The sequence below is a fragment of the Oncorhynchus clarkii genome, chromosome 33 (genome assembly GCF_045791955.1).
Source record: "Oncorhynchus clarkii lewisi isolate Uvic-CL-2024 chromosome 33, UVic_Ocla_1.0, whole genome shotgun sequence".
NCBI classification, from domain to species: domain Eukaryota; kingdom Metazoa; phylum Chordata; class Actinopteri; order Salmoniformes; family Salmonidae; genus Oncorhynchus; species Oncorhynchus clarkii.
Genome location: NC_092179.1, coordinates 20,199,330 through 20,224,822, shown reverse-complemented (window position 1 = coordinate 20,224,822; position 25,493 = coordinate 20,199,330). Strand labels below are relative to the sequence as shown.

Genomic DNA, 25,493 nt, shown 5'->3' with positions numbered 1-25,493 from the left:
GCTACTCTCTCTTTCCCTGCCATATCTTTGCTCCAAGGGACATCTCACTCTCTCTCTCTCTCTCGCTTTGCCTGACATCTCTAAAGGGGCTGTGAATGAATGGCTATATTTACAGGATGGTCAGTGAAGCTGTTTTAACATAGCAGCTCAGGTTGCTAGCTGAAAGGAAGGGGCGATTAGTGTTGGATTTCTGTGAAAGTTTTCTGTGAAAGTCCACAAAGCGCCACTGTTGAAGCGGGAGGAGAGTCTGGAGATTTACGACCCATAGGCTTTTTCACTTTTATTTAACCAGGTAAGCTAGTTCTTCACATATAGACTCATCTGGGGCAGGTTGGCATGATCAGAGAGCACTCACCGACACATGGCTATACCGTTACACACAGGTCCCACCCAGACACCCGCCCAGAGACCCACCCAGACACCCACCCAGACACCCACCCAGACACCCGCCCAGAGACCCGCCCAGAGACAGGGAGTTTGACAGAGAGAGGCCTAGGCTGCCAGCTTGGCACGGTGCCAGTCATTTCATGCCGCTCCTCATCTGTGTCTGGTTGACATGTGGCACGAGAGGCAGAGAGGCAGCTAGGCTGGCGGCAGGCACTCCACACACCCACGACTCCCTTCAGAGGGAGAGAGAGAGAAGCTATATTTTATTTCTTAAAGCCAAGAAGAAAAATACATTACATTACTTTATAAGGACTTAATGCTAAATTAAGGCTGTCAAGCCTGATACAATTTCAATTTTGCACTGACGTGTCAAGTGAGAGGTGTCAAAGCCCTTTAGCCCAACAATGGCAGGAGAGTCACACAGTCTGCTCCAACCAAATGGAGAGGCCTTAGAAGCTCCCTGCTGTTCAGAGGTAATTAAAATACAGTACCCTGTGTATGTAAAGAATGATAAGGCAAGAAAAGATCACAAAATGAAGCTCCTTATGGAAAATCAAGAGACACTTTTTGCTGACTATTATAAAAATGGGAACATCAGCAACCTCATCTTTCACACAAACCATCCCCTGGCATGGCACAGTGCTATATTAGCACACTAACCCTCTGTTAAGAGAGGTGGTGTTAACGAGGGGTGGAAACTCGGATACTAGACAACGAGGACTCTGAGTCAGCTAATATAAATCTCTATAAGTCTGGAACAGTAATGGTACAGGGCAACCCCAAACAGTTTCAGCGGGACTTTCACCTAATCAAAGAATTAGCCCAGCAGGAGAAGCTCTCCCTTGATAAAGATACCCCCACCCCGAGCAGGTCAGACCAGAACTCTTCATTATATAACCCCACAGACGAGCCACCCCCAGCGGAAAGTCAACGTCCCAGCACAAATTACTACTCCCTCATTGAAATGAAGGACACATTTACCGAGCTGGGAGGTAAGGCAGGTGGAGCTGGAACAGCAGGTGATTACACTCCAGTCACCACAGACACAGACAACAGTCCAGCACAACAACACCCCCTTAACCAGACCCGGAGAGCTGGAGGTGGAAAGAGACATACAGTGGGGCAAAAAAGTATTTAGTCAGCCACCAATTGTGCAAGTTATCCCACTTAAAAAGATGAGAGAGGCCTGTAATTTTCATCATAGGTACACTTCAACTACGACAGACAAATGAGAAGAAAAATTCCAGAAAATCACATTGTAGGATTTTTTATGAATTTATTTGCAAATTATGGTGGAAAAATAAGTATTTGGTCAATAACAAAAGTTTATCTCAATACTTTGTTATATACCCTTTGTTGGCAATGACAGAGGTCAAATGTTTTCTGTAAGTCTTCACAAGGTTTTCACACACTGTTGCTGGTATTTTGGACCATTCCTCCATGCAGATCTCCTCTAGAGCAGTGATGTTTTGGGGCTGTTGCTGGGCAACACGGACTTTCAACTCCCCCCAAAGATTTTCTATGGAGTTGAGATCTGGAGACTGGCTAGGCCACTCCAGGACCTTGAAATGCTTCTTACGAAGCCACTCCTTCGTTGTCCGGGCGGTGTGTTTGGGATCATTGTCATGCTGAAAGACCCAGCCACGTTTCATATTCAATACCCTTGCTGATTGGAAGGAGGTTTTCACTCAAAATCTCACGATACATGGCCCCATTCATTCTTTCCTTTACACGGATCAGTCGTCCTGGTCCCTTTGCAGAAAAACAGCCACAAAGCATGGTTTCCACCCCCATGCTTCACAGTAGGTATGGTGTTCTTTGGATGCAACTCAGCATTCTTTGTCCTCCAAACACGACGAGTTGAGTTTTTACCAAAAAGTTATATTTTGGTTTCATCTGACCATATGACATTCTCCCAATCTTCTTCTGGATCATCCAAATGCTCTCTAGCAAACTTCAGACGGGCCTGGACATGTACTGGCTTAAGCAGGGGGACACGTCTGGCACTGCAGGATTTGAGTCCCTGGCGGCATAGTGTGTTACTGATGGTAGGCTTTGTTACTTTGGTCCCAGCTCTCTGCAGGTCATTCACTAGGACCCCCCGTGTGGTTCTGGGATTTTTGCTCACCGTTCTTGTGATCATTTTGACCCCACGGGGTGAGATCTTGCATGGAGCCCCAGATCCAGGGAGATTATCAGTGGTCTTGTATGTCTTCCATTTCCTAATAATTGCTCCCACAGTTGATTTCTTCAAACCAAGCTGCTTACCTATTGCAGATTCAGTCTTCCCAGCCTGGTGCAGGTCTACAATTTTGTTTCTGGTGTCCTTTGACAGCTCTTTGGTCTTGGCCATAGTGGAGTTTGGAGTGTGACTGTTTGAGGTTGTGGACAGGTGTCTTTCATACTGATAACAAGTTCAAGTTCAAGTGCCATTAATACAGGTAACGAGTGGAGGACAGAGGAGCCTCTTAAAAAAGAAGTTACAGGTCTGTGAGAGCCAGAAATCTTGCTTGTTTGTAGGTGACCAAATACTTATTTTCCACCATAATTTGCAAATAAATTCATAAAAAATCCTACAATGTGATTTTCTGGATTTTTTTTCTTCTCATTTTGTCTGTCATAGTTGAAGTGTACCTATGATGAAAATTACAGGCCTCTCTCATCTTTTTAAGTGGGAGAACTTGCACAATTGGTGGCTGATTAAATACTTTTTTGCCCCACTGTATCTGCACTATGGACTGTGGTGAGACAACTTCAACAATATAAAAAGTAAGAGCAGGAGAAGAGAGCACTAGTGGAGAGGATCAGACTGCTGGAGGAGAGGGTGAGGGGGATGGCGTGTGACAGAGAACAACCTACTAGAGAGGTAGCCACCCCTGCAGAGAAGCCAGCAGAACAGCCCACCTCAGCTCCCAACAAAAGTATTGACACCACAGCAGAACAGTCCACACCAGACCCTGACCATAGCGCCAACATCATAGCAGAACAGACAAATGAAGAACTCCAAGCCCAGGGGCTTTCACCCCCTCTAAGCACCCCCCCCCCCCCCCCCTGTCAGCCACCCTGATAGCCCTCCTGAAACCCCCCCCCCCCCTCCCCCCAGACCCACTGAGGACAAACACAAGACACAGATTATACTCCTTATGGACTCAAATGGGAAATATATACAAGAAAAAAACCTTTTTCCCAAACACAGTGTGTCTAAACTCTGGTGTCCAAACACCCAGCGCGCCCTAGACCTTCTGTCTGATCCAGCCACATAATAATACACACAGGCACAAACAACCTGAGAACACAGCAGGAAAGGGTGGCCACAGCACTGAAGGGAGTGATTGAAAAAGCTTCTTCTACTTTCCCCAAATCACAAGTGGTTATCTCCACCCTGCTACCACGAAAAGACTTCCACCCTGCTACCATACAGTGGGTAAACGCAAGTATTTCCCGTGACTGTGCCTCAAAACCAAATGTTTTCCTGGCCCACCACTCCATCCTGGACTTGAACAGCCTCTATGACCACCTATACAAGGCAGCAGTACCCACCTTCGCCCGGACTCTAAAGGACATCGCTCTCAAACGTAGCCCCAACACGTCACACAGGAGAAACAGGTCAATAGACACCCCACCCAGACTAGCAAGACACTCTCCCAGACCTGCAGGACCCCCCAGAATCTATACATAGAGGACCCACGCCAAGAGGACTTACATCCAGACCACAGCACCACCAGGCACATACCCCCCCCCCCCCAAGTCAACCATGCCCACACCCCATTTAGGCTCCCTCAGATCAGACCTATACCCCTCCTGCCCACCCCATGCACCCCACCTCCGCAAAGAGGTCCTCAACATGGAAGTCACACATACGCCCAGGCCGTGAGCAGGCAAACAGCCCCAACCCCCCTAGCCAAAGCCAATGGCATGTACCAGATGCACAGCAGGCTCTGCTCACACTTACTAACCTGAGGCCAAACCACACAACCAACAACATTGGACACTTTATGGAACACAAAGCCTTCACTATCTCACCCTGGAATATCCAAGGCCTGATGTCATCTGCCTTTGGCCTAAAGAGCAGGAACCTGGACTTCACCAAAGAAATCGGTAATACAGATATTGTCATCCTGCAAGAAACGCCCAAACAGATCTACAGGTGATGCAATCTCTATTGCACTCCACACTGCTCTTTCCCACCTGGACAAAAGGAACACTTATGTGAGAATGCTATTCATTGACTACAGCTCAGCATTCAACACCATAGTACCCTCAAAGCTCATCACTAACCTAAGGATCCTGGGACTAAACACCTCCCACTGCAACTGGATCCTGGACTTCCTGACGGGCCGACCACAATGTGGTGAGGGTAGGTAGCAAAACATCTGCTATGTTGATCCTCAACACTGGAGCTCCCCAGGGGTGCATGCTCAGTCCCCTCCTGAACTCCCTGTTCACACACGACTGCATGGCCAGGCACGACTCTAACACCATCATTAAGTTTGCAGACGACACAACAGTGGTAGGCCTGATCACAGACAACGACGAGATTGCCTATAAGGATGAGGTCAGAGATCTGGCCGGGTGGTGCCAGAATAACAACCTCTCCCTCAACGTAACCAAGACTAAGGAGATGATTGTGGACTACAGGAAAAGGAGGCCCGAGCACGCACTCATTCTCATCGATGGGGCTGTATTGGAGCAGGTTGAGAGCTTCAAGTTCCTTGGTGTCCACATCAATAACAAACTAGAATGGTCCAAACACACCAAGACAGTCATGAAGAAGGCACGACAAAGCCTAAGGAGTGATGGTACAGAACGGCATTGGCAAGATGCAGTAGATGGTATAGAGTACAGTATATACATATGAGATGAGTAATGTAGGGTATACAAACATAAAGTGGCATATTCTGCATAGATTCTGCCAGACCTGGGCCCTGACAGTAAATCTTAGTAAGACCAAAATAATGGTGTTCCAAAAAAGGTCCAGTCGCCAGGACCACAAATACAAATTCCATCTAGACACCGTTGCCCTAGAGCACACAAAAAATAATACATACCTTGGCCTAAACGATCTGAGAGACAAGGCAAGAAGGGCATTCTATGCCATCAAAAGAAACATAAAATTCAACATACCAATTAGGATCTAGATAAAAAAAAATACTTGAATCAGTTAGAGCCCATTGCCCTTTATGGTTGTGAGGTCTGGGGTCCGCTCACCAACCAAGAATTCACAAAATGGGACAAACACCAAATTGAGACTCTGCATGCAGTAGTCTGCAAAAATATCCTCTGTATACAACGTAGAACACCAAATAATGGATGCAGAGCAGAATTAGGCCGATACCCGCTAATTATTAAAATCCAGAAAAGAGCCGTTAAATTCTACAACCACCTAAAAGGAAGCGATTCCCAATCCTTCCATAACAAAGCCATCACCTACAGAGAGATGAACCTGGAGAAGAGTCCCCTAAGCAAGGTGGTGCTGGGGCTCTGTTCACAAACACACCCCACAGAGCCCCAGGACAGCAACACAATTAGACCCAACCAAATAATGAGAAAACAAAAAGATAATTATTTGACACATTGGAAAGAATTAACAAAAAAACAGAGCAAACTAGAATGCTATTTGGCCCTAAACAGAGAGTACACAGTGGCAGAATACCTGACCACTGTGACGGACCCAAACTTAAAGAAAGCTTTGACTATGTACAGACTCAGTGAGCATAGCCTTGCTATTGAGAAAGGCTCTCAAAAGAAGACAGACTATGTGCACACTGCCCACAAAATGGGGTGGAAACTGAGCTGCACTTCCTAACCTCCTGCCCAATGTATTATTAGAGACGCATATTTCCCTCAGATTACACAGATCCACAAAGAATTAGAAAACAAACCCAATGTTGATTAAACTCCCATATCTACTGTGTGAAATACCACAGTGTGCCATCACTGCAGCAAGGTTTGTGACCTGTTGCAACAAGAAAAGGTCAACCAGTGAAAACAAACACAATTGTAAATACAACCCATATATGTTTATTTATTTTCCCTTTTGTACTTGAACCATTTGCACACTGTTACAACACTATATATACATAATACGACATTTGTAATGTCTTTATTCTTTTGAAACTTCTGTGAGTGTAATGTTTACTGTTAATTTGTATTGTTTATTTCACTTTTGTATATTATCTACCTCACCTGCTTTGGCAATGTTAACACGTTTCCCATGCCAATAAAGCCCCTTGAATTAAATTGAATTGAATTGAGAGAGAGACAGAGAGAGCGAGAGGGACAACTGGCAGCCCTACATAGTCAGTCAGATATCTAATAGATAACTGGTACTATACATGATGGTACTATACATGATGGTACTATACATGATGTACAGTGTAGTAGTAGTGTTGGTACTATACATGATGTACAGTGTAGTAGTAGTGTTGGTACTATACATGATGTACAGTGTAGTAGTAGTGTTGGTACTATACATGATGTACAGTGTAGTAGTAGTGTTGGTACTATACATGATGTACAGTGTAGTAGTAGTGTTGGTACTATACATGATGTACAGTGTAGTAGTAGTGTTGGTACTATACATGATGTGTAGTAGTAGTGTTGGTACTATACATGATGTGTAGTAGTAGTGTTGGTACTATACATGATGTGTAGTAGTAGTGTTGGTACTATACATGATGTACAGTGTAGTAGTAGTGTTGGTACTATACATGATGTACAGTGTAGTAGTAGTGTTGGTACTATACATGATGTACAGTGTAGTAGTAGTGTTGGTACTATACATGATGTGTAGTAGTAGTGTTGGTACTATACATGATGTGTAGTAGTAGTGTTGGTACTATACATGATGTACAGTGTAGTAGTAGTGTTGGTACTATACATGATGTGTAGTAGTAGTGTTGGTACTATACATGATGTGTAGTAGTAGTGTTGGTACTATACATGATGTACAGTGTAGTAGTAGTGTTGGTACTATACATGATGTGTAGTAGTAGCGTTGGTACTATACATGATGTGTAGTAGTAGTGTTGGTACTATACATGATGTACAGTGTAGTAGTAGTGTTGGTACTATACATTATGTACAGTGTAGTAGTAGTGTTGGTACTATACATGATGTGTAGTAGTAGTGTTGGTACTATACATGATGTACAGTGTAGTAGTAGTGTTGGTACTATACATGATGTACAGTGTAGTAGTAGTGTTGGTACTATACATGATGTGTAGTAGTAGTGTTGGTACTATACATGATGTACAGTGTAGTAGTAGTGTTGGTACTATACATGATGTACAGTGTAGTAGTAGTGTTGGTACTATACATGATGTACAGTGTAGTAGTAGTGTTGGTACTATACATGATGTACAGTGTAGTAGTAGTGTTGGTACTATACATGATGTACAGTGTAGTAGTAGTGTTGGTACTATACATGATGTGTAGTATTAGTGTTGGTACTATACATGATGTGTAGTAGTAGTAGTAGTGTTGGTACTATACATGATGTACAGTGTAGTAGTAGTATTGGTACTATACATGATGTACAGTGTAGTAGTAGTGTTGGTACTATACATGATGTGTAGTAGTAGTATTGGTACTATACATGATGTGTAGTAGTAGTAGTAGTGTTGGTACTATACATGATGTGTAGTAGTAGTGTTGGTACTATACATGATGTACAGTGTAGTAGTAGTGTTGGTACTATACATGATGTGTAGTAGTAGTGTTGGTACTATACATGATGTGTAGTAGTAGTGTTGGTACTATACATGATGTACAGTGTAGTAGTAGTGTTGGTACTATACATGATGTGTAGTAGTAGTGTTGGTACTATACATACAGTGTAGTAGTAGTACAGTGTAGTAGTAGTAGTGTGGTACTATACATGATGTACAGTGTAGTAGTAGTGTTGGTACTATACATGATGTACAGTGTAGTAGTAGTGTTGGTACTATACATGATGTGTAGTAGTAGTGTTGGTACTATACATGATGTACAGTGTAGTAGTAGTGTTGGTACTATACATGATGTACAGTGTAGTAGTAGTGTTGGTACTATACATGATGTACAGTGTAGTAGTAGTGTTGGTACTATACATGATGTACAGTGTAGTAGTAGTGTTGGTACTATACATGATGTGTAGTAGTAGTGTTGGTACTATACATGATGTGTAGTAGTAGTGTTGGTACTATACATGATGTACAGTGTAGTAGTAGTGTTGGTACTATACATGATGTACAGTGTAGTAGTAGTGTTGGTACTGTACATTATGTACAGTGTAGTAGTAGTGTTGGTACTATACATGATGTGTAGTAGTAGTGTTGGTACTATACATGATGTACAGTGTAGTAGTAGTGTTGGTACTATACATGATGTACAGTGTAGTAGTAGTGTTGGTACTATACATGATGTGTAGTAGTAGTGTTGGTACTATACATGATGTACAGTGTAGTAGTAGTGTTGGTACTATACATGATGTACAGTGTAGTAGTAGTGTTGGTACTATACATGATGTACAGTGTAGTAGTAGTGTTGGTACTATACATGATGTGTAGTATTAGTGTTGGTACTATACATGATGTGTAGTAGTAGTGTTGGTACTATACATGATGTACAGTGTAGTAGTAGTGTTGGTACTATACATGATGTGTAGTAGTAGTGTTGGTACTATACATGATGTGTAGTAGTAGTGTTGGTACTATACATGATGTACAGTGTAGTAGTAGCGTTGGTACTATACATGATGTACAGTGTAGTAGTAGTATTGGTACTATACATGATGTACAGTGTAGTAGTAGTGTTGGTACTATACATGATGTGTAGTATTAGTGTTGGTACTATACATGATGTACAGTGTAGTAGTAGTGTTGGTACTATACATGATGTACAGTGTAGTAGTAGTGTTGGTACTATACATGATGTACAGTGTAGTAGTAGTGTTGGTACTATACATGATGTGTAGTAGTAGTGTTGGTACTATACATGATGTACAGTGTAGTAGTAGTGTTGGTACTATACATGATGTACAGTGTAGTAGTAGTGTTGGTACTATACATGATGTACAGTGTAGTAGTAGTGTTGGTACTATACATGATGTACAGTGTAGTAGTAGTGTTGGTACTATACATGATGTGTAGTAGTAGTGTTGGTACTATACATTATGTACAGTGTAGTAGTAGTGTTGGTACTATGAATGATGTACAGTGTAGTAGTAGTGTTGGTACTATACATGATGTACAGTGTAGTAGTAGTGTTGGTACTATACATGATGTACAGTGTAGTAGTAGTGTTGGTACTATACATGATGTACAGTGTAGTAGTAGTGTTTGTACTATGCATGATGTACAGTGTAGTAGTAGTGTTGGTACTATACATGATGTACAGTGTAGTAGTAGTGTTGGTACTATACATGATGTACAGTGTAGTAGTAGTGTTGGTACTATACATGATGTACAGTGTAGTAGTAGTGTTGGTACTATACATGATGTGTAGTAGTAGTGTTGGTACTATACATGATGTGTAGTAGTAGTGTTGGTACTATACATGATGTACAGTGTAGTAGTAGCGTTGGTACTATACATGATGTACAGTGTAGTAGTAGTATTGGTACTATACATGATGTACAGTGTAGTAGTAGTGTTGGTACTATACATGATGTGTAGTATTAGTGTTGGTACTATACATGATGTACAGTGTAGTAGTAGTGTTGGTACTATACATGATGTACAGTGTAGTAGTAGTGTTGGTACTATACATGATGTACAGTGTAGTAGTAGTGTTGGTACTATACATGATGTGTAGTAGTAGTGTTGGTACTATACATGATGTACAGTGTAGTAGTAGTGTTGGTACTATACATGATGTACAGTGTAGTAGTAGTGTTGGTACTATACATGATGTACAGTGTAGTAGTAGTGTTGGTACTATACATGATGTACAGTGTAGTAGTAGTGTTGGTACTATACATGATGTGTAGTAGTAGTGTTGGTACTATACATTATGTACAGTGTAGTAGTAGTGTTGGTACTATGAATGATGTACAGTGTAGTAGTAGTGTTGGTACTATACATGATGTACAGTGTAGTAGTAGTGTTGGTACTATACATGATGTACAGTGTAGTAGTAGTGTTGGTACTATACATGATGTACAGTGTAGTAGTAGTGTTTGTACTATGCATGATGTACAGTGTAGTAGTAGTGTTGGTACTATACATGATGTACAGTGTAGTAGTAGTGTTGGTACTATACATGACTTACAGTGTAGTAGTAGTGTTGGTACTATACATGATGTACAGTGTAGTAGTAGTGTTGGTACTATACATGATGTACAGTGTAGTAGTAGTGTTGGTACTATACATGATGTACAGTGTAGTAGTAGTGCTGGTACTATGCATGATGTACAGTGTAGTAGTAGTGTTGGTACTATACATTATGTACAGTGTAGTAGTAGTGTTGGTACTATACATGATGTACAGTGTAGTAGTAGTGTTGGTACTATACATGATGTACAGTGTAGTAGTAGTGTTGGTACTATACATTATGTACATTGTAGTAGTAGTGTTGGTACTATACATGGTGTACAGTGTAGTAGCGTTTTGTAGGATCAGCAGCAGTGGTTTTCTGTATGGCTGGTACCATTCAGATAATAGTGAAGGGAACAGCCGGCTGCAGACAGTGAAACTGATCCGTTCTCTCCCCCTCCCTCTTTCAATTCATTTCAATTCAATGGTCTTTATTGGCATGGGAAACGTGTTAACATTGCCAAAGCAAGTGAGGTAGATAATATGCAAAAGTGAAATAAACAATAAAAATTAACAGTAAACATTACACATACAGAAGTTTCAAAAGAATAAAGACATTACAAATGCCGTATTATGTATATACAGTGCCTTGCGAAAGTATTCGGCCCCCTTGAACTTTGCGACCTTTTGCCACATTTCAGGCTTCAAACATAAAGATATAAAACTGTATTTTTTTGTGAAGAATCAACAACAAGTGGGACACAATCATGAAGTGGAACGACATTTATTGGATATTTCAAACTTTTTTAACAAATCAAAAACTGAAAAATTGGGCGTGCAAAATTATTACTTTCAGTGCAGCAAACTCTCTCCAGAAGTTCAGTGAGGATCTCTGAATGATCCAATGTTGACCTAAATGACTAATGAGGATAAATACAATCCACCTGTGTGTAATCAAGTCTCCGTATAAATGCACCTGCACTGTGATAGTCTCAGAGGTCCGTTAAAAGCGCAGAGAGCATCATGAAGAACAAGGAACACACCAGGCAGGTCCGAGATACTGTTGTGAAGAAGTTTAAAGCCGGATTTGGATACAAAAAGATTTCCCAAGCTTTAAACATCCCAAGGAGCACTGTGCAAGCGATAATATTGAAATGGAAGGAGTATCAGACCACTGCAAATCTACCAAGACCTGGCCGTCCCTCTAAACTTTCAGCTCATACAAGGAGAAGACTGATCAGAGATGCAGCCAAGAGGCCCATGATCACTCTGGATGAACTGCAGAGATCTACAGCTGAGGTGGGAGACTCTGTCCATAGGACAACAATCAGTCGTATATTGCACAAATCTGGCCTTTATGGAAGAGTGGCAAGAAGAAAGCCATTTCTTAAAGATATCCATAAAAAGTGTCGTTTAAAGTTTGCCACAAGCCACCTGGGAGACACACCAAACATGTGGAAGAAGGTGCTCAGGTCATATGAAACCAAAATTGAACTTTTTGGCAACAATGCAAAACGTTATGTTTGGCGTAAAAGCAACACAGCTGAACACACCATCCCCACTGTCAAACATGGTGGTGGCAGCATCATGGTTTGGGCCTGCTTTTCTTCAATAGGGACAGGGAAGATGGTTAAAATTGATGGGAAGATGGATGGAGCCAAATACAGGACCATTCTGGAAGAAAACCTGATGGAGTCTGCAAAAGATCTGAGACTGGAACGGAGATTTGTCTTCCAACAAGACAATGATCCAAAACATAAAGCAAAATCTACAATGGAATGGTTCAAAAATAAACATATCCAGGTGTTAGAATGGCCAAGTCAAAGTCCAGACCTGAATCCAATCGAGAATCTGTGGAAAGAACTGAAAACTGCTGTTCACAAATGCTCTCCATCCAACCTCACTGAGCTCGAGCTGTTTTGCAAGGAGGAATGGGAAAAAAATTCAGTCTCTCGATGTGCCAAACTGATAGAGACATACCCCAAGCGACTTACAGCTGTAATCGCAGCAAACGGTGGCGCTACAAAGTATTAACTTAAGGGGGCTGAATAATTTTGCACGCCCAATTTTTCAGTTTTTGATTTGTTAAAAAAGTTTGAAATATCCAATAAATGTCGTTCCACTTCATGATTGTGTCCCACTTGTTGTTGATTCTTCACAAAAAAATACAGTTTTATATCTTTATGTTTGAAGCCTGAAATGTGGCAAAAGGTTGCAAAGTTCAAGGGGGCCGAATACTTTCGCAAGGCACTGTATACAGTGTTGTAACGATGTACAAATGGTTAATGTACAGAAGGGAAAATAAATCAACTTAAATTTGGGTTGTATTTAAAATGGTGTTTGTTCATCACTGGTTGACCTTTTCCTGTGGCAACAGGTCCCAAATATTGCTGCTGTGATGGCACACTGTGGTATTTCACTCAGTAGATATGGGAGTTTAATCAACATCGGGTTTGTTTTCTAATTCTTTGTGGATCTGTGAAATACGTCTCTGTCTCTGTTATGGGTTGAGCTGGAGTAGAAAGCAGAACACACATTGTGACCTCAGGGACTTTTTCCACCAGGGTGAATGGGGTCAACAGAGTTCTTCAGTTTTTCACGATGTGAGGAAAAGTGCAGTCAACATGGACTCATTAGAGAGCCAGAAACAGAGACAGAGACAGCAATAGAAAGAGAGATAGATGTAGGGAGGGATGGAGATGGAGAGAGAGATAGATGTATGGAGATGGAGAGAGAGATAGATGTAGAGAGAGGGATATATGTAGGGAGGGATGGATGGAGATGGAGAGAGGTAGATGTAGGGAGGGATGGAGAGAGAGATAGATGTAGGGAGGGATGGATGGAGATGGAGAGAGAGATGTAGGGAGGGATGGAGATGAAGAGAGAGAGATGTAGGGAGAGAAGGAGAGAGCGATAGATGTAGGGAGGGATGGATGGAGATGGAGAGAGATGTAGGGAGGGATGGAGAGAGCGATAGATGTAGGGAGGGATGGATGGAGATGGAGAGAGAGATAGATGTATGGAGATGGAGAGAGAGAGATATATGTAGGGAGAGATGGAGAGAGAGATATATGTAGGGAGAGATGGAGAGAGCGATAGATGTAGGGAGGGATGGATGGAGATGGAGAGATGTATGGAGATGGAGAGAGCGATAGATGTAGGGAGGGATGGATGGAGATGGAGAGAGATAGATGTAGGGAGGGATGGAGAGAGAGAGATGTAGGGAAGGATGGAGAGAGAGAGAGATGTAGGGAGGGATGGAGAGAGCGATAGATGTAGGGAGGGATGGAGAGAGAGATAGATGTAGGGAGGGATGGAGAGAGAGATAGATGTAGGGAGGGATGGATGGAGATGGAGAGAGATAGATGTAGGGAGGGATGGAGAGAGAGAACATGGATATGAACAGCTGTTGGAGGCATTACTCAACATCTGTCCTGCTCTTCACTTAGAGTGGTCTGCTTACCAGGGCAGCCGGAACACACAGACACACAGACACACAGACACACACACACACACACACACACACACACACACACACACACACACACACACACACACACACACACACACACACACACACACACACACACACACAGAGGGAGAGGGAGAGACATCCAATTTCATAACTCACACATGCTAATCTTAATCACTAGCAATCTGAAATGTCCAGTACAATTTTCTGTGTTTTGTGTCTTCCTTAATTCTCAACACCCAGAGCCAAACCTGAGGTGCACACTGGCCAGCTACTTGATTTATGTCTCGTTTGTCATAAGAGACTTTCTCTTCCCTTCTGTTTGTTGTGTTCTTATATTCAGCCCTAAAACACAGTTCCCTGCATTCAAGACTAAAACCTACAATTTGTTGATAATGGTTTTTGCTTGGAGGATAAGGAGTGATATTATCTCCCTCCTTGGTGATGAGGTTTCATTTCCTGTGTCATGTTTCGTAAGGTGCACTCCCTGCCTCATCTGAGTCATAAGAACAGGGAACATGTTACACACACACACACACACACACACACACACACACACACACACACACACACACACACACACACACACACACGCAGAGAGAGTGCTCTGGTACTGCAGAGTGGTCTCCCTGAGACTTGCAAATACTACTATGGTGCTATTGTTATGTAAAAGCTGACATGGCTTTACACAGTAGCAGTTGTGCAGAGGAATAGCCTACAGCCAAACATCCATGTAGACAGAATCGTTACAGACATCAATGCATATAGTGTCCTTTACATATTGACCTGGCTAAATCAATGGCTTGACATACGTTGATATGATCTGATGCATCTATGTGTGCATTTCCTGCAGCTGTTTGACCGCGTGAGGGAGGACAACCCAGACTTCCACCAGAAGATAGTTCCTATCAGCAGTGAGTTGACACAGCCTGCCTTGGCCATCAGTCCTGAGGACGTAGAGAGACTGACCTCCTGTGTCAACATCATCTTCCACTGTGCTGCCACCATCCGCTTCGACGAACCCCTCAAGTGAGGACCACACCCCCTACACACTGACTCTTCCTCTATCACCTAGCTATCATGCTAACTCACCACTTTATCAACTCAACAAATCAAATCCGTTTGATTGTGTATAAATGCATGGACATAGCTTGTGTCTGACACAGAGAGAGGTACAAAGACATAGAGATCCTATTAACTGACGTCAACACAGTAGACAGTCTGTAGTTGCGAGGAGGTCAGCCCGTATAGGGGCCAGGGTCGTCTTTATCTTGGTCACATGTTTTATTTTGATATTTTACTCTGGTCTGGTTTATGGGGTCGGAGGGTTTTGCTTTGTCATTGTCCCGAGTACCAGAAAGTGCCCATTGTCCAGGGACTTCCTACAGGAAGTGATGTTTGTTTGATAGTCTGGACTGTTTGTGTTCTGGTGTTGACCAATGGGGAAGCTGATACATCTAGAGTATAATGAGGATGTTGAGAGACACAACAGAGATCCCAAGATAATATAGCGTCTGTGTAGCATCTGTCAAGCAACATTGTCAAGCAACAGGCAAACACTGACATAAATAGTAATTAAACATATTACATCAAAATCCAATGCAATGTTGAGCGAATAAAGTCTTATAGAATACAGTCATATTGAATTTAAAAATTGAAACTGTTTAAGTTTTCAATATTCCATGTGGTTTCATCATCTCACGTAGTAGACAGTGCATCGATGTTCCATGTGGTGAGAGAGAGACAGACCGATAGAGAGAGAGATGTATCCAGGGAGTCTGCAGGCAGCTAGCTGTAGGGGGTAGAGAGATGTGTCCAGGGTGTCTGGAGGTAGCTAGCTGTAGGGGGTAGAGAGATGTGTCCAGGGAGTCTGCAGGTAGCTAGCTGTAGGGGGTAGAGAGATGTGTCCAGGGTGTCTGCAGGTAGCTAGCTGTAGGGGGTAGAGAGATGTGTCCAGGGAGTCTGCAGGTAGCTAGCTGTAGGGGGTAGAGAGATGTGTCCAGGGTGTCTGCAGGTAGCTAGCTGTAGGGGGTAGAGAGATGTATCCAGGGAGTCTGCAGGCAGCTAGCTGTAGGGGGTAGAGAGATGTGTCCAGGGTGTCTGGAGGTAACTAGCTGTAGGGGGTAGAGAGATGTATCCAGGGAGTCTGCATGTAGCTAGCTGTAAGGGGTAGAGAGATGTCTTTAGATGTCTCCTACTCAGTGAGGAAGCAGGAATGAGGTCTTCAGAGGGATTATTAAAACATTAAAGAGCTCTGTGTCTATCTGTCTCAGTGTATTCTCACAAGTCTTCATCATACTGTTAAATACGCCTGTCTGGGTGCCTGTGTGGCTGCTGGGAACAGATCCCGTTGAGTAGGAGAGACGGGACAGCCTTAAGGGATGAGATGCAGTAAGAGAGGTGAAAGGAGGTGTGGGGAGGCGGGACATTAGCCATGACTGACAGCTCAGTTAGGGAAAAGCTGTGAGAGTGTTCTCTGAACAGCATCATAGCTCTCTTCTCCTCCCTCTTTCACTTTCTTTTCTCTTTTCACCCCTACCTCTCCATCCCTTCCTCTGTATTTCTCTCTCTTTCTCCCCTGTTCTCTCTCACGTTCTCTCGTCTGACACACAATGATGTTACCCTGTCTCCAGAGAAACAAAGTTGCCAGGGGGAGTTGGACCATAATCAGACAACAGTTTAATCACTGGGACCCAGACCACAGCATTTCAGATAGCGCCCTAAACTCAACATCTGTGCTGTGCAAATGTACAAGGCTAGTCAAGCCTAGCACTGCAGCAGTGATAAGCACCATAGCCACCATAGCTGCTAGGATACAGTATATCTGGCACCCTAATGAAAATACAACAGCGGAATTCATTAATGACTCAGCGGCTTGGAACAGGGAGGAACACAGTTAGGAGCAGTCCACAGACACAGTGGTGTTCTCTCTCAAACTGGCCTAGTGCTCTATAATAGTTCTCAAACTGGCCTAGTGCTCTATAATAGTTCTCAAACTACCCTAGTGTTCTATAATAGTTATCAAACTGGCCTAGTGTTCTATAATAGTTCTCAAACTGGCCTAGTGCTCTATAATAGTTATCAAACTGGCCTAGTGCTCTATAATAGTTATCAAACTGGCCTAGTGTTCTATAATAGTTCTCAAACTGGACTAGTGCTCTACAATAGTTCTCAAACTACCCTAGTGCTCTATAAAAGTTCCCAAAACCACATCTGCACTTACATACACACACACACCTTCCACACTGCCTGACTGTGGCTGAGAAGCACTATCTTTCTCTGTAGACTGGCTGAGAGGTGAGCTAGATTTTTGTCTGTTTTCCTGGAATGGAAACACATTGCTGGAATCAAGTGTGAGGATAAAAGGGTGTGAGGGAGGATTATTATAATGCCAACTCTCCAACGTGCTCTCTCTCTTTCTCACCCTTCTCTCTCTTTTTCTGTTTCTCTCTTTCTCTCCCTCCTCTCTCTCTTTTTCTGTTTCTCTTCTTCTCCCTCTGTCTCTCTCTCTTTCTCACCCTTCTCTCTCTTTTTCTGTTTCTCTCTTTCTCACCCTCCTCTCTCTCTTTTTCTGTTTCTCTCTTTCTCACCCTCCTCTCTCTCTTTTTCTGTTTCTCTCTTTCTCACCCTTCTCTCTCTTTTTCTGTTTCTCTCTTTCTCACCCTTCTCTCTCCCTTTTTCTGTTTCTCTCTTTCTTCCTCTGTCTCTCTCTCTTTCTCACCCTTCTCTCTCCCTTTTTCTGTTTCTCTCTTTCTCACCCTTCTCTCTCCCTTTTTCTGTTTCTCTCTTTCTCACCCTTCTCTCTCTTTTTCTGTTTCTCTCTTTCTCACCCTTCTCTCTCTTTTTCTGTTTCTCTCTTTCTCACCCTTCTCTCTCCCTTTTTCTGTTTCTCTTCTTCTCCCTCTGTTTCTCTCTTTCTCACCCTTCTCTCTTTTTTTCTCTCTCTCTCTTTCTCACCCTTCTCTCTCTTTTTCTGTTTCTCTCTTTCTCACCCTCCTCTCTCTCTTTTTCTGTTTCTCTTCTTCTCCCTCTGTCTCTCTCGGTCTGTCTCTCTCTCTCGGTCTCTCTTTCTGGGTCTCTCTCTCTCTCTCTCTTTCACTGTCTCACTTCTCTCCTTGTGAGGATGTTACGGGAATGCATAGTGTGCTTATGCTTCTTATGTGTACTTATGCACAGTGATCTCTTACCTAGTCCTGCTGTGTGTGTGTCCTCTCTTCCCAGACACGCCCTGCAGCTGAATGTGATGGCCACGCAGCAGCTCCTGAATCTGGCCCAGCAGATGCACCACCTCCAGGCCTTCATCCACATCTCCACAGCCTACGCCAACTGCAACCGCAGGCACATCGACGAGATCATCTACCCACCGCCTGTAGAACCCAAGAAGCTCATTGACTCCCTGGAGTGAGTAGTGTGAAGTCAACTTTCTGCATCTGAGTTGGGGGTGGGGTTGCTGCTATTACGATTTCATCTATTCAGGAAGTGAATTCATTTGCAAATTTCATGCATTGAAAATATGTTCAGTGAAGATAAATGGCACTTAGGCCTGGATTCGATCAGATCAAGCATTAACTGGCATAGCTGATGATTTGGCGCAGTCGGAGGTGGAACTACGTTGTACCAGTCACATCGGTGAGCAGCTGCTCTTGTGATCATTGTCACGAAGCCACACCCGTTCCACTCACGTTGGAAGGTCAGAATGAGAAAATGTCCTCTTTAGGTATAATGCCGGGAGCCGCTTGTGGATTTGACAGCTCTAAGGCCTCTGAACCTCTAAACAACGTGTATGCTTCTAAACCTCTAAAAAACCTCTATGCCTCTAAACAATCTCTATGCTGGTGTCGACTAGCGCAGATCTGATAGAATCTTAGTTAGATAAATGCCAGTATATTCATTGAATTTCAATTAATCTCCTGAAGGAACTGATTGAAATGGAATTGAACCGAACCAAGGATGCCACCTTGTGCCATTTCCAACTAATGATTGATTATAAATACCATCACAGACGGCTATCGGAGTGAACGACGTTTCATCTATCTACACAAAATGGCAACTTTTTTTGTTTTTTGTGAATTTTACTTTTTTTTCTCCCCAATTTTGTGGTATCCAATTGTTTTAGTAGCTACTATCTTGTCTCATCGCTACAACTTCGAAGGTTGAAAGTCATGTGTCCTCCGATACACAACCCAACCAAGCCGCACTGCTTCTTAACACAGTGCCATCCAACCAAAGCCAGGAAGCCAGCCGCACCAATGTGTCGGAGGAAACACTGTGCACCTGGCAACCTTGGTTAGCGCGCACTGCGCCCGGCCCGCCACAGGAGTCGCTGGTGCGCGATGAGACAAGGATTTCCCTACCGGCCAAACCCTCCCTAACCCGATCGATCGCAATTGTGCGTCGCCCCATGGACCTCCCGGTCGCGGACGGTTTACGACAGAGCCTGGGCGCGAACCCAGAGTCTCTGGTGGCACAGCGCCCGGGAGGCCCTCAAAATACCAACTTTACTTCAATCCTGGCATGTGTCCTGTACCATTGTGATGTGAGTCTAATTGTGAGTGTACTCTTGTGTCTGCGACTGCAGGTGGATGGAGGACAGCATCGTCCGTGACATCACGCCGCGCCTCATCGGGGACCGCCCCAACACCTACACCTACACCAAAGCCCTGGCAGAGTGCGTGGTTCAGAAGGAGAGCAGCAAGCTCAGCATCGGCATCATCAGACCCTCCATAGTGGGAGCCAGCTGGCAGGAGCCTTTCCCTGTGAGTGCCGTTACCATAGAGATACAGTATCATATACATACATCATTCTGTGGGACTAGATTACAGCAATAAAGTCAATAGATGATCAATAGATACATGGATCACATTCTGTATGTAGTCTGTGGACGTTAAACAGTGTACTGACTGGTCAGCAAGATAAGTGTATCAGAAGAAGTGTGATTGGCTCAGCCACCTGCCTGTTGGGAAATGTATCACAATTTATAAAAATCTATGTAGCACTTTCACTGTGATGGTAAAAGGGCTCTGTCAGAATTCTGTCAATTCTCATACCATCATGTCCTGCTGTGGTGCCAAATGAATGGGAATTAGCGATCGATCGCTGTAATAGTACACTGGTCAATATATCTCCCCTGTGTACAGTCAGACTTAAAGGGGGATTGGGTGTGTAGTGCTGAGTAACGGTTGTATTAGGGTTGGACCAGGACAGGTCTAATGGTTCTAATAGTTCAGAAAGTCTGGCTGGGCTGGATTCCAGGACTCGAAGAGGAGTGTCCCTGACCCCAACATCTGGGTAGGCGTTGTGAGGGGGGCAAGGAAGGGGCGATGGGGAAAGGGAGGGGTACTGCCAGTGCTGAAACCGGAGAGCCTATGAGTGTCTCCTACTAGATAGAAGGTCACTGAGCAACTGTAGGTTCATGGAAAGGCCACTCTGAAGGGTGCAGTAATCAATCAATCAATATAATGTATTTTATAAAGGTATTTTGACATCAGCAGTTGTCCCTAGAAAGGCAGGAACCTAGGGAGAAAGCTAGATAAGAACCAGCTTCCGAGGGGTGGCCAGTCCTCTTCTGGATGTACAGGGTGATGGTACTTTCATGAGTAAGCTGCTTTTTATTTTCTAATCTGTCCGGCTGTTGTAGTGTAGGCTAACATCTTAGCGTAAGGATTCCACAGCGTTTAGCGTTATAATCTCACTTAGCATAGCGGCAGATGGACATATTAAAGCGTTTAAAATATAAATGCAGACTTTATTGCTGCTTAAAATTTTGGAGGAGCAATGGGAGGATGGTGTTCAACATTTCATCATTTTCATGACTATAATATTCATCAAAGTTCTTTCCCCCAAATCAAATTCAGGTGACATGCTTACTTTATTTTCCTACCGGAATATTATTTGAACATCTGAGGCTCCATGAATTCACACAGAAAGAGATCAAAAATCTAGAAGAGTTTTCAATAGAGTATAATACACTTTTAAACAGCACTAAGTATATTCACAGAAAACGACTATACAGCCCCAGGGCTGCATTTAGTTTTCTGGGGCTGTAACGTTTCAACAGAGCAGGATCCAGGCCTGGCAGCAAAACAGCCAAAAGATCACGCTTTACAAGTTTATTGCGCAGGCAGCTCGAGACAGTGGGAGCGACGGGAGGTGTGTGTGTGTGTGTGTGTGTGTGTGTGTGTGTGTGTGTGTGTGTGTGTGTGTGTGTGTGTGTGTGTGTGTGTGTGTGTGTGTGTGTGTGTGTGTGTGTGTGTGTGTGTGTGTGTGTGTGTGTGTGTGTGTGTGTGTGTGTGTGTGTGTGTGTGTGTGATGAACTTCAATCTCCATGTCCTCAGAACTCGTTAAGTGTTAAAATGTCACAGGCCTCAATGAGGTCAAAGATGTATACCTGCAGAAATTGTGTCTTGGACGGTGTGATAAGGACTCCTATTTGTCTGACTGTCTGTCTGCACCAGACCATGTAGCCTTACCCTGTAGGGACAAGCCACAGCCAGACCCACACAAATAAGCCCAGTCTATTACCAATGTATTACCGGAGGGCTAATTGATGTGGACACTGTTACTCTCCCTATCTCAGTCTCACTCTCCATAGGTAGCTAGCTAGCTAGCCTAGCACACCACTGGAATGCTAACTCAGCAGATACACAACAATCTAATTGATGTTACTGTTAGGAGGCTATTTGTAACTTGATGATGTTGCAGCAATGTTATAGTGCTGCTTGAAGCTAGAATTCCTAATTGAAACGGTAACAAAGCGGAAACACCGCCTGTGTTTTGTTAAAAAGCTGAGGCAGGTAGCCTAGTGCTTAGAGCGAATCCCTGAGCTGACAAGGTAAACATCTGTCGTTCTGCCCCTGAACAAGGCAGTTAACTCACTGTTCCTAGGCCGTCATTGCAAATACGAATTTGTTCTTAAACTGACTTGCCTGGTTAAATAAAAAAAAATGGGCCTGGAGAAATGTAACCACTCTCAAATTCATAGACAGAGCTATGGATGCAAGGACTAACCATCCATGATATAAAATTTATAGTTTTAACCATGTTGTTAGGCTATACAGTGTTTGTTTATATTTACAACCATTAAAGTAGAACAAGCTTGTATTTTGGGTTCTGATGGGGTATGACAGCTGAACTAAGCTCACGAGGCATTTATAAGTTATATTCTTCAACAATCAATGGGTATATATATCATTAATTTATAAGTCCAAAAATAGATGTAGCAACTAAGGATTCCAGCTTTAAGGGGGGTACTTAGGGTTCTCTTCCACCTACGTCTCTATTCAGTCTGCATCACTGAAGCATTCCAGATTGCGAGATATACATTTTTAGGTAATTTCCGATTGAGCAGACATATGCAGCATTTACCGTGTCCGCTTACGCTGGAACATTGCCTTTCAATTTAAATAACGGATAAAAAAATTCCGTACGGATTGAATAGAGCCCCTAATCTCTCATCACACTAATTTATTCCCTCCGTGTTCTTCTGTCTCAGGGTTGGATCGACAACTTCAATGGACCAAGTGGAGTCTTCATCGCTGTAAGTACCAACATCTACTTATTAGTTGTATTTTTCAGATAGTAAGTTTGCTCATTTTGATGCCACTAGTTTAAACGATGATCAGGTGATGAGATGTGGTGGTAACCCTGTGTCCTGTCTGATCAGGCGGGGAAGGGCATCCTGCGCACCATGAGAGCCAACAATGATGCGGTGGCGGACCTCATCCCCGTGGACGTGGTCATCAACCTGACCCTGGCCGCTGGCTGGTACACGGCAGTGCACAGGTTAACTTTCCCCCCAGGTGGAATATGGTTTGACCAATGACTGTATGGTTTAACCCACACAAACAAACACCCCCACATATTGACCTGCAGGAAGTTCTCCTGTAAACCTGCCCAGTTTGTTCAAACACATCTCCCCAGCTCTACACCATTGACTGATGAGGAAGCCCAGTGTTTTCAAATTATGTGATTTTGTGTTTGTGGGCTCATTTTATAGATGTTTCCTAATGGACCCTCCCCTTTGATCCCTTTAACACTTGACCCCTCTGACCTCCTCTCTCTGCTCCCTTGCAGACCCAAAGCAGCGCTGGTTTACAACTGCACTACAGGCGGCATCAACCCTTTCCACTGGGGAGAGATCGGTAGGTATCTGTCAGTCAGTCTGTCTGTATGCCTGTTAGTGACATAATCAGTGCTTGCTCATCTGCCACTATGTCTTCCGTCGTCATAAATCAATGTACTTCAGCAGTTGAAATCTTGATCGAATCACATTTTATTGGTCACATACACATGGTTAACAGATGTTATTGCGAGTGTTGTGAATTGCTTGTGCTTCTAGTTCCAACAGTGCAGCAATATCTAACATGTAGTTTAACAATTCCACAACAACTATCTAATACACACAAATCTAAGTAAGGAATGGAATAGGAAAATAAATATATGGATGAGCGATGGCCGAGCGGCATAGGCAAGATGCAATAGATGGTATGAGATGAGAAATGCAAACATTATTAAGGTGACTAGTGATCCACTTGGTTGATGGTGTTGTCACTATGAAACTACGCATCAAACATTCCCACCGGGGATATGAAACAGTGGGTTGTCTGTCAGTCCTGGTTCTCCTAAATCAGTTTGAATGGTGTAGCAGTGAGAAGCAGGTGGATAAATGATCTGTGTCATAATTAGATGCCCCGGGATTTGACAGTGGCGAGGGTCTACTGCCACCTTCTGGCAGCTAGTAGAACATTACTGAACCCACACACTGTGTACATCTGTTTGACCTCACCACTGTGGATCTGCCCAAATGACAACTCCCATCAGCAGTAAAGCACAGTTGCCCAAACAATAACAAGTAGAGGCATCATGTCATCATGAAAATCACCCCACCAGCATTTTGGTTGTGGTGGCAGCTCACCTCCCGGCCCATCATCTGCCGTACATCCCAGTGGACCACTGAGAGGAAAAGGTCCATGCGGGCCGGGTATCTGTCAGGCTCAGATTAGCGCGGTAGCGGACAACAGCCAGGGTCCCTATGCTCTCAGATTAGCTCGGTAGCGGGCGACAGCCAGGGTCCCTATGCTCTCAGATTAGCGCGGTAGCGGGCGACAGCCAGGGTCCCTATGCTCTCAGATTAGCGCGGTAGCGGGCGACAGCCAGGGTCCCTATGCTCTCAGATTAGTGAATCTGCTCCTTTCATTCTGGGAAATTGGCATCAGATGGCTGGCAGAGGGATTAGGGCTCATCACTCTGCCTCGCTGTTATAAACCTGGGATAGCGGGCACTAATCTACCGGAACACATAGGAGCTAAGAATTAAGCTAATCAAACTGGGTCTAGGGGACCCATTGGGCTGTTTAGGGAAGTTGGAGGTTTGCTGGCTGGATATGTTATCAAAATTCTGGTACCTTAATTGGTTTTGGTCGCCTTCTCTCCACTGTCCACTTCTCACCCCGTTTTGAAAAAGGTCAATATAATTGAGGAGCGGCAGTAAGGAGAGGGAACGTGGAGGGAAATGCTCTTGCAAGAAATGAGACGGTAATTCACTCGCTCGTCATCAGGCAAATGATGTTTACAGAGGAGGAATCCCAAAATACAAAGTGATAAAAACTAATATAGCTACTTGTGCAATACATTCTATAGATAAAAGGATAAGTAGAGTATCGTTTTAAATGTGTGCAGAACAAATGTGATTGGTTGGATGAAAAGCTCTGAGTTAGACTAACATGTCAGTGTGTGGAGTTTACAGATGAGTCAAATAAAATAAATGCTTTCAGGGAGGTAGGTTGGAGGTGGATGGAGGGCGTTGCCAGTTCGAATCCTGGCTGTGACTTGTTTTCCTTACCAAACATTTTAATGAATTACATTTCTAATCTACTTTGTTTACTTTGACTGAATAGCATTAAATACTTGAAAAAACAAGGGTGCTGCTGGATAGGGACCAGAAGGTCACAGGTTCTAATCTTGCTGATGCCTTTTTTCCAAAAATGTATATTTGTGTTACCTTTCCCTAGCAGGGAACACTCACCCTCAACACCAAAACCATCTTTCAACTCTTGTTAGTGGGGCTGGAGAATAGTCCCTCTGGCCGCGATTCAATAACATCACCCGTTGTCAGCTATGCACCTTGTAAAGGCAGTGTTCACGGTAAACACAGCATGTTCTCCCTTTAAATGGCACATAGCCAACAAATCACAATCAGATTGAATCCTATTGTTCTACTTAGAGTTCATAAAAAATATATACAATTAATGACAGAGTTGATCCACAGAAATGTGATGGAGCACGGTGCAACATCAGGGGTGTGGCTTTGATTCCTCGAAGGGTCATATGTAGTGTGGCACGTGGTCTCAGAGCATTTTGTATTATACTGTACGTAAATCCAAAACACTCCATTTAGTATGA

At 43.5% G+C, this 25,493-nt stretch overlaps 1 protein-coding gene across 1 annotated transcript in view; it reads left to right on the top strand.

Annotated features, from left to right (window-relative positions):
• The window catches only part of LOC139393323 (fatty acyl-CoA reductase 1-like), a 53,795-nt gene that overhangs the window by 25,208 nt on the left and 3,094 nt on the right, over positions 1–25,493 (top strand). Inside the window, exons 3-8 of the mRNA XM_071141879.1 lie at positions 14,948–15,123; positions 18,316–18,495; positions 19,673–19,850; positions 22,586–22,630; positions 22,757–22,875; positions 23,167–23,234. Coding sequence (XP_070997980.1) covers positions 14,948–15,123; positions 18,316–18,495; positions 19,673–19,850; positions 22,586–22,630; positions 22,757–22,875; positions 23,167–23,234 — 766 coding nt within the window. The remainder of the gene's footprint in view (positions 1–14,947; positions 15,124–18,315; positions 18,496–19,672; positions 19,851–22,585; positions 22,631–22,756; positions 22,876–23,166; positions 23,235–25,493) is intronic.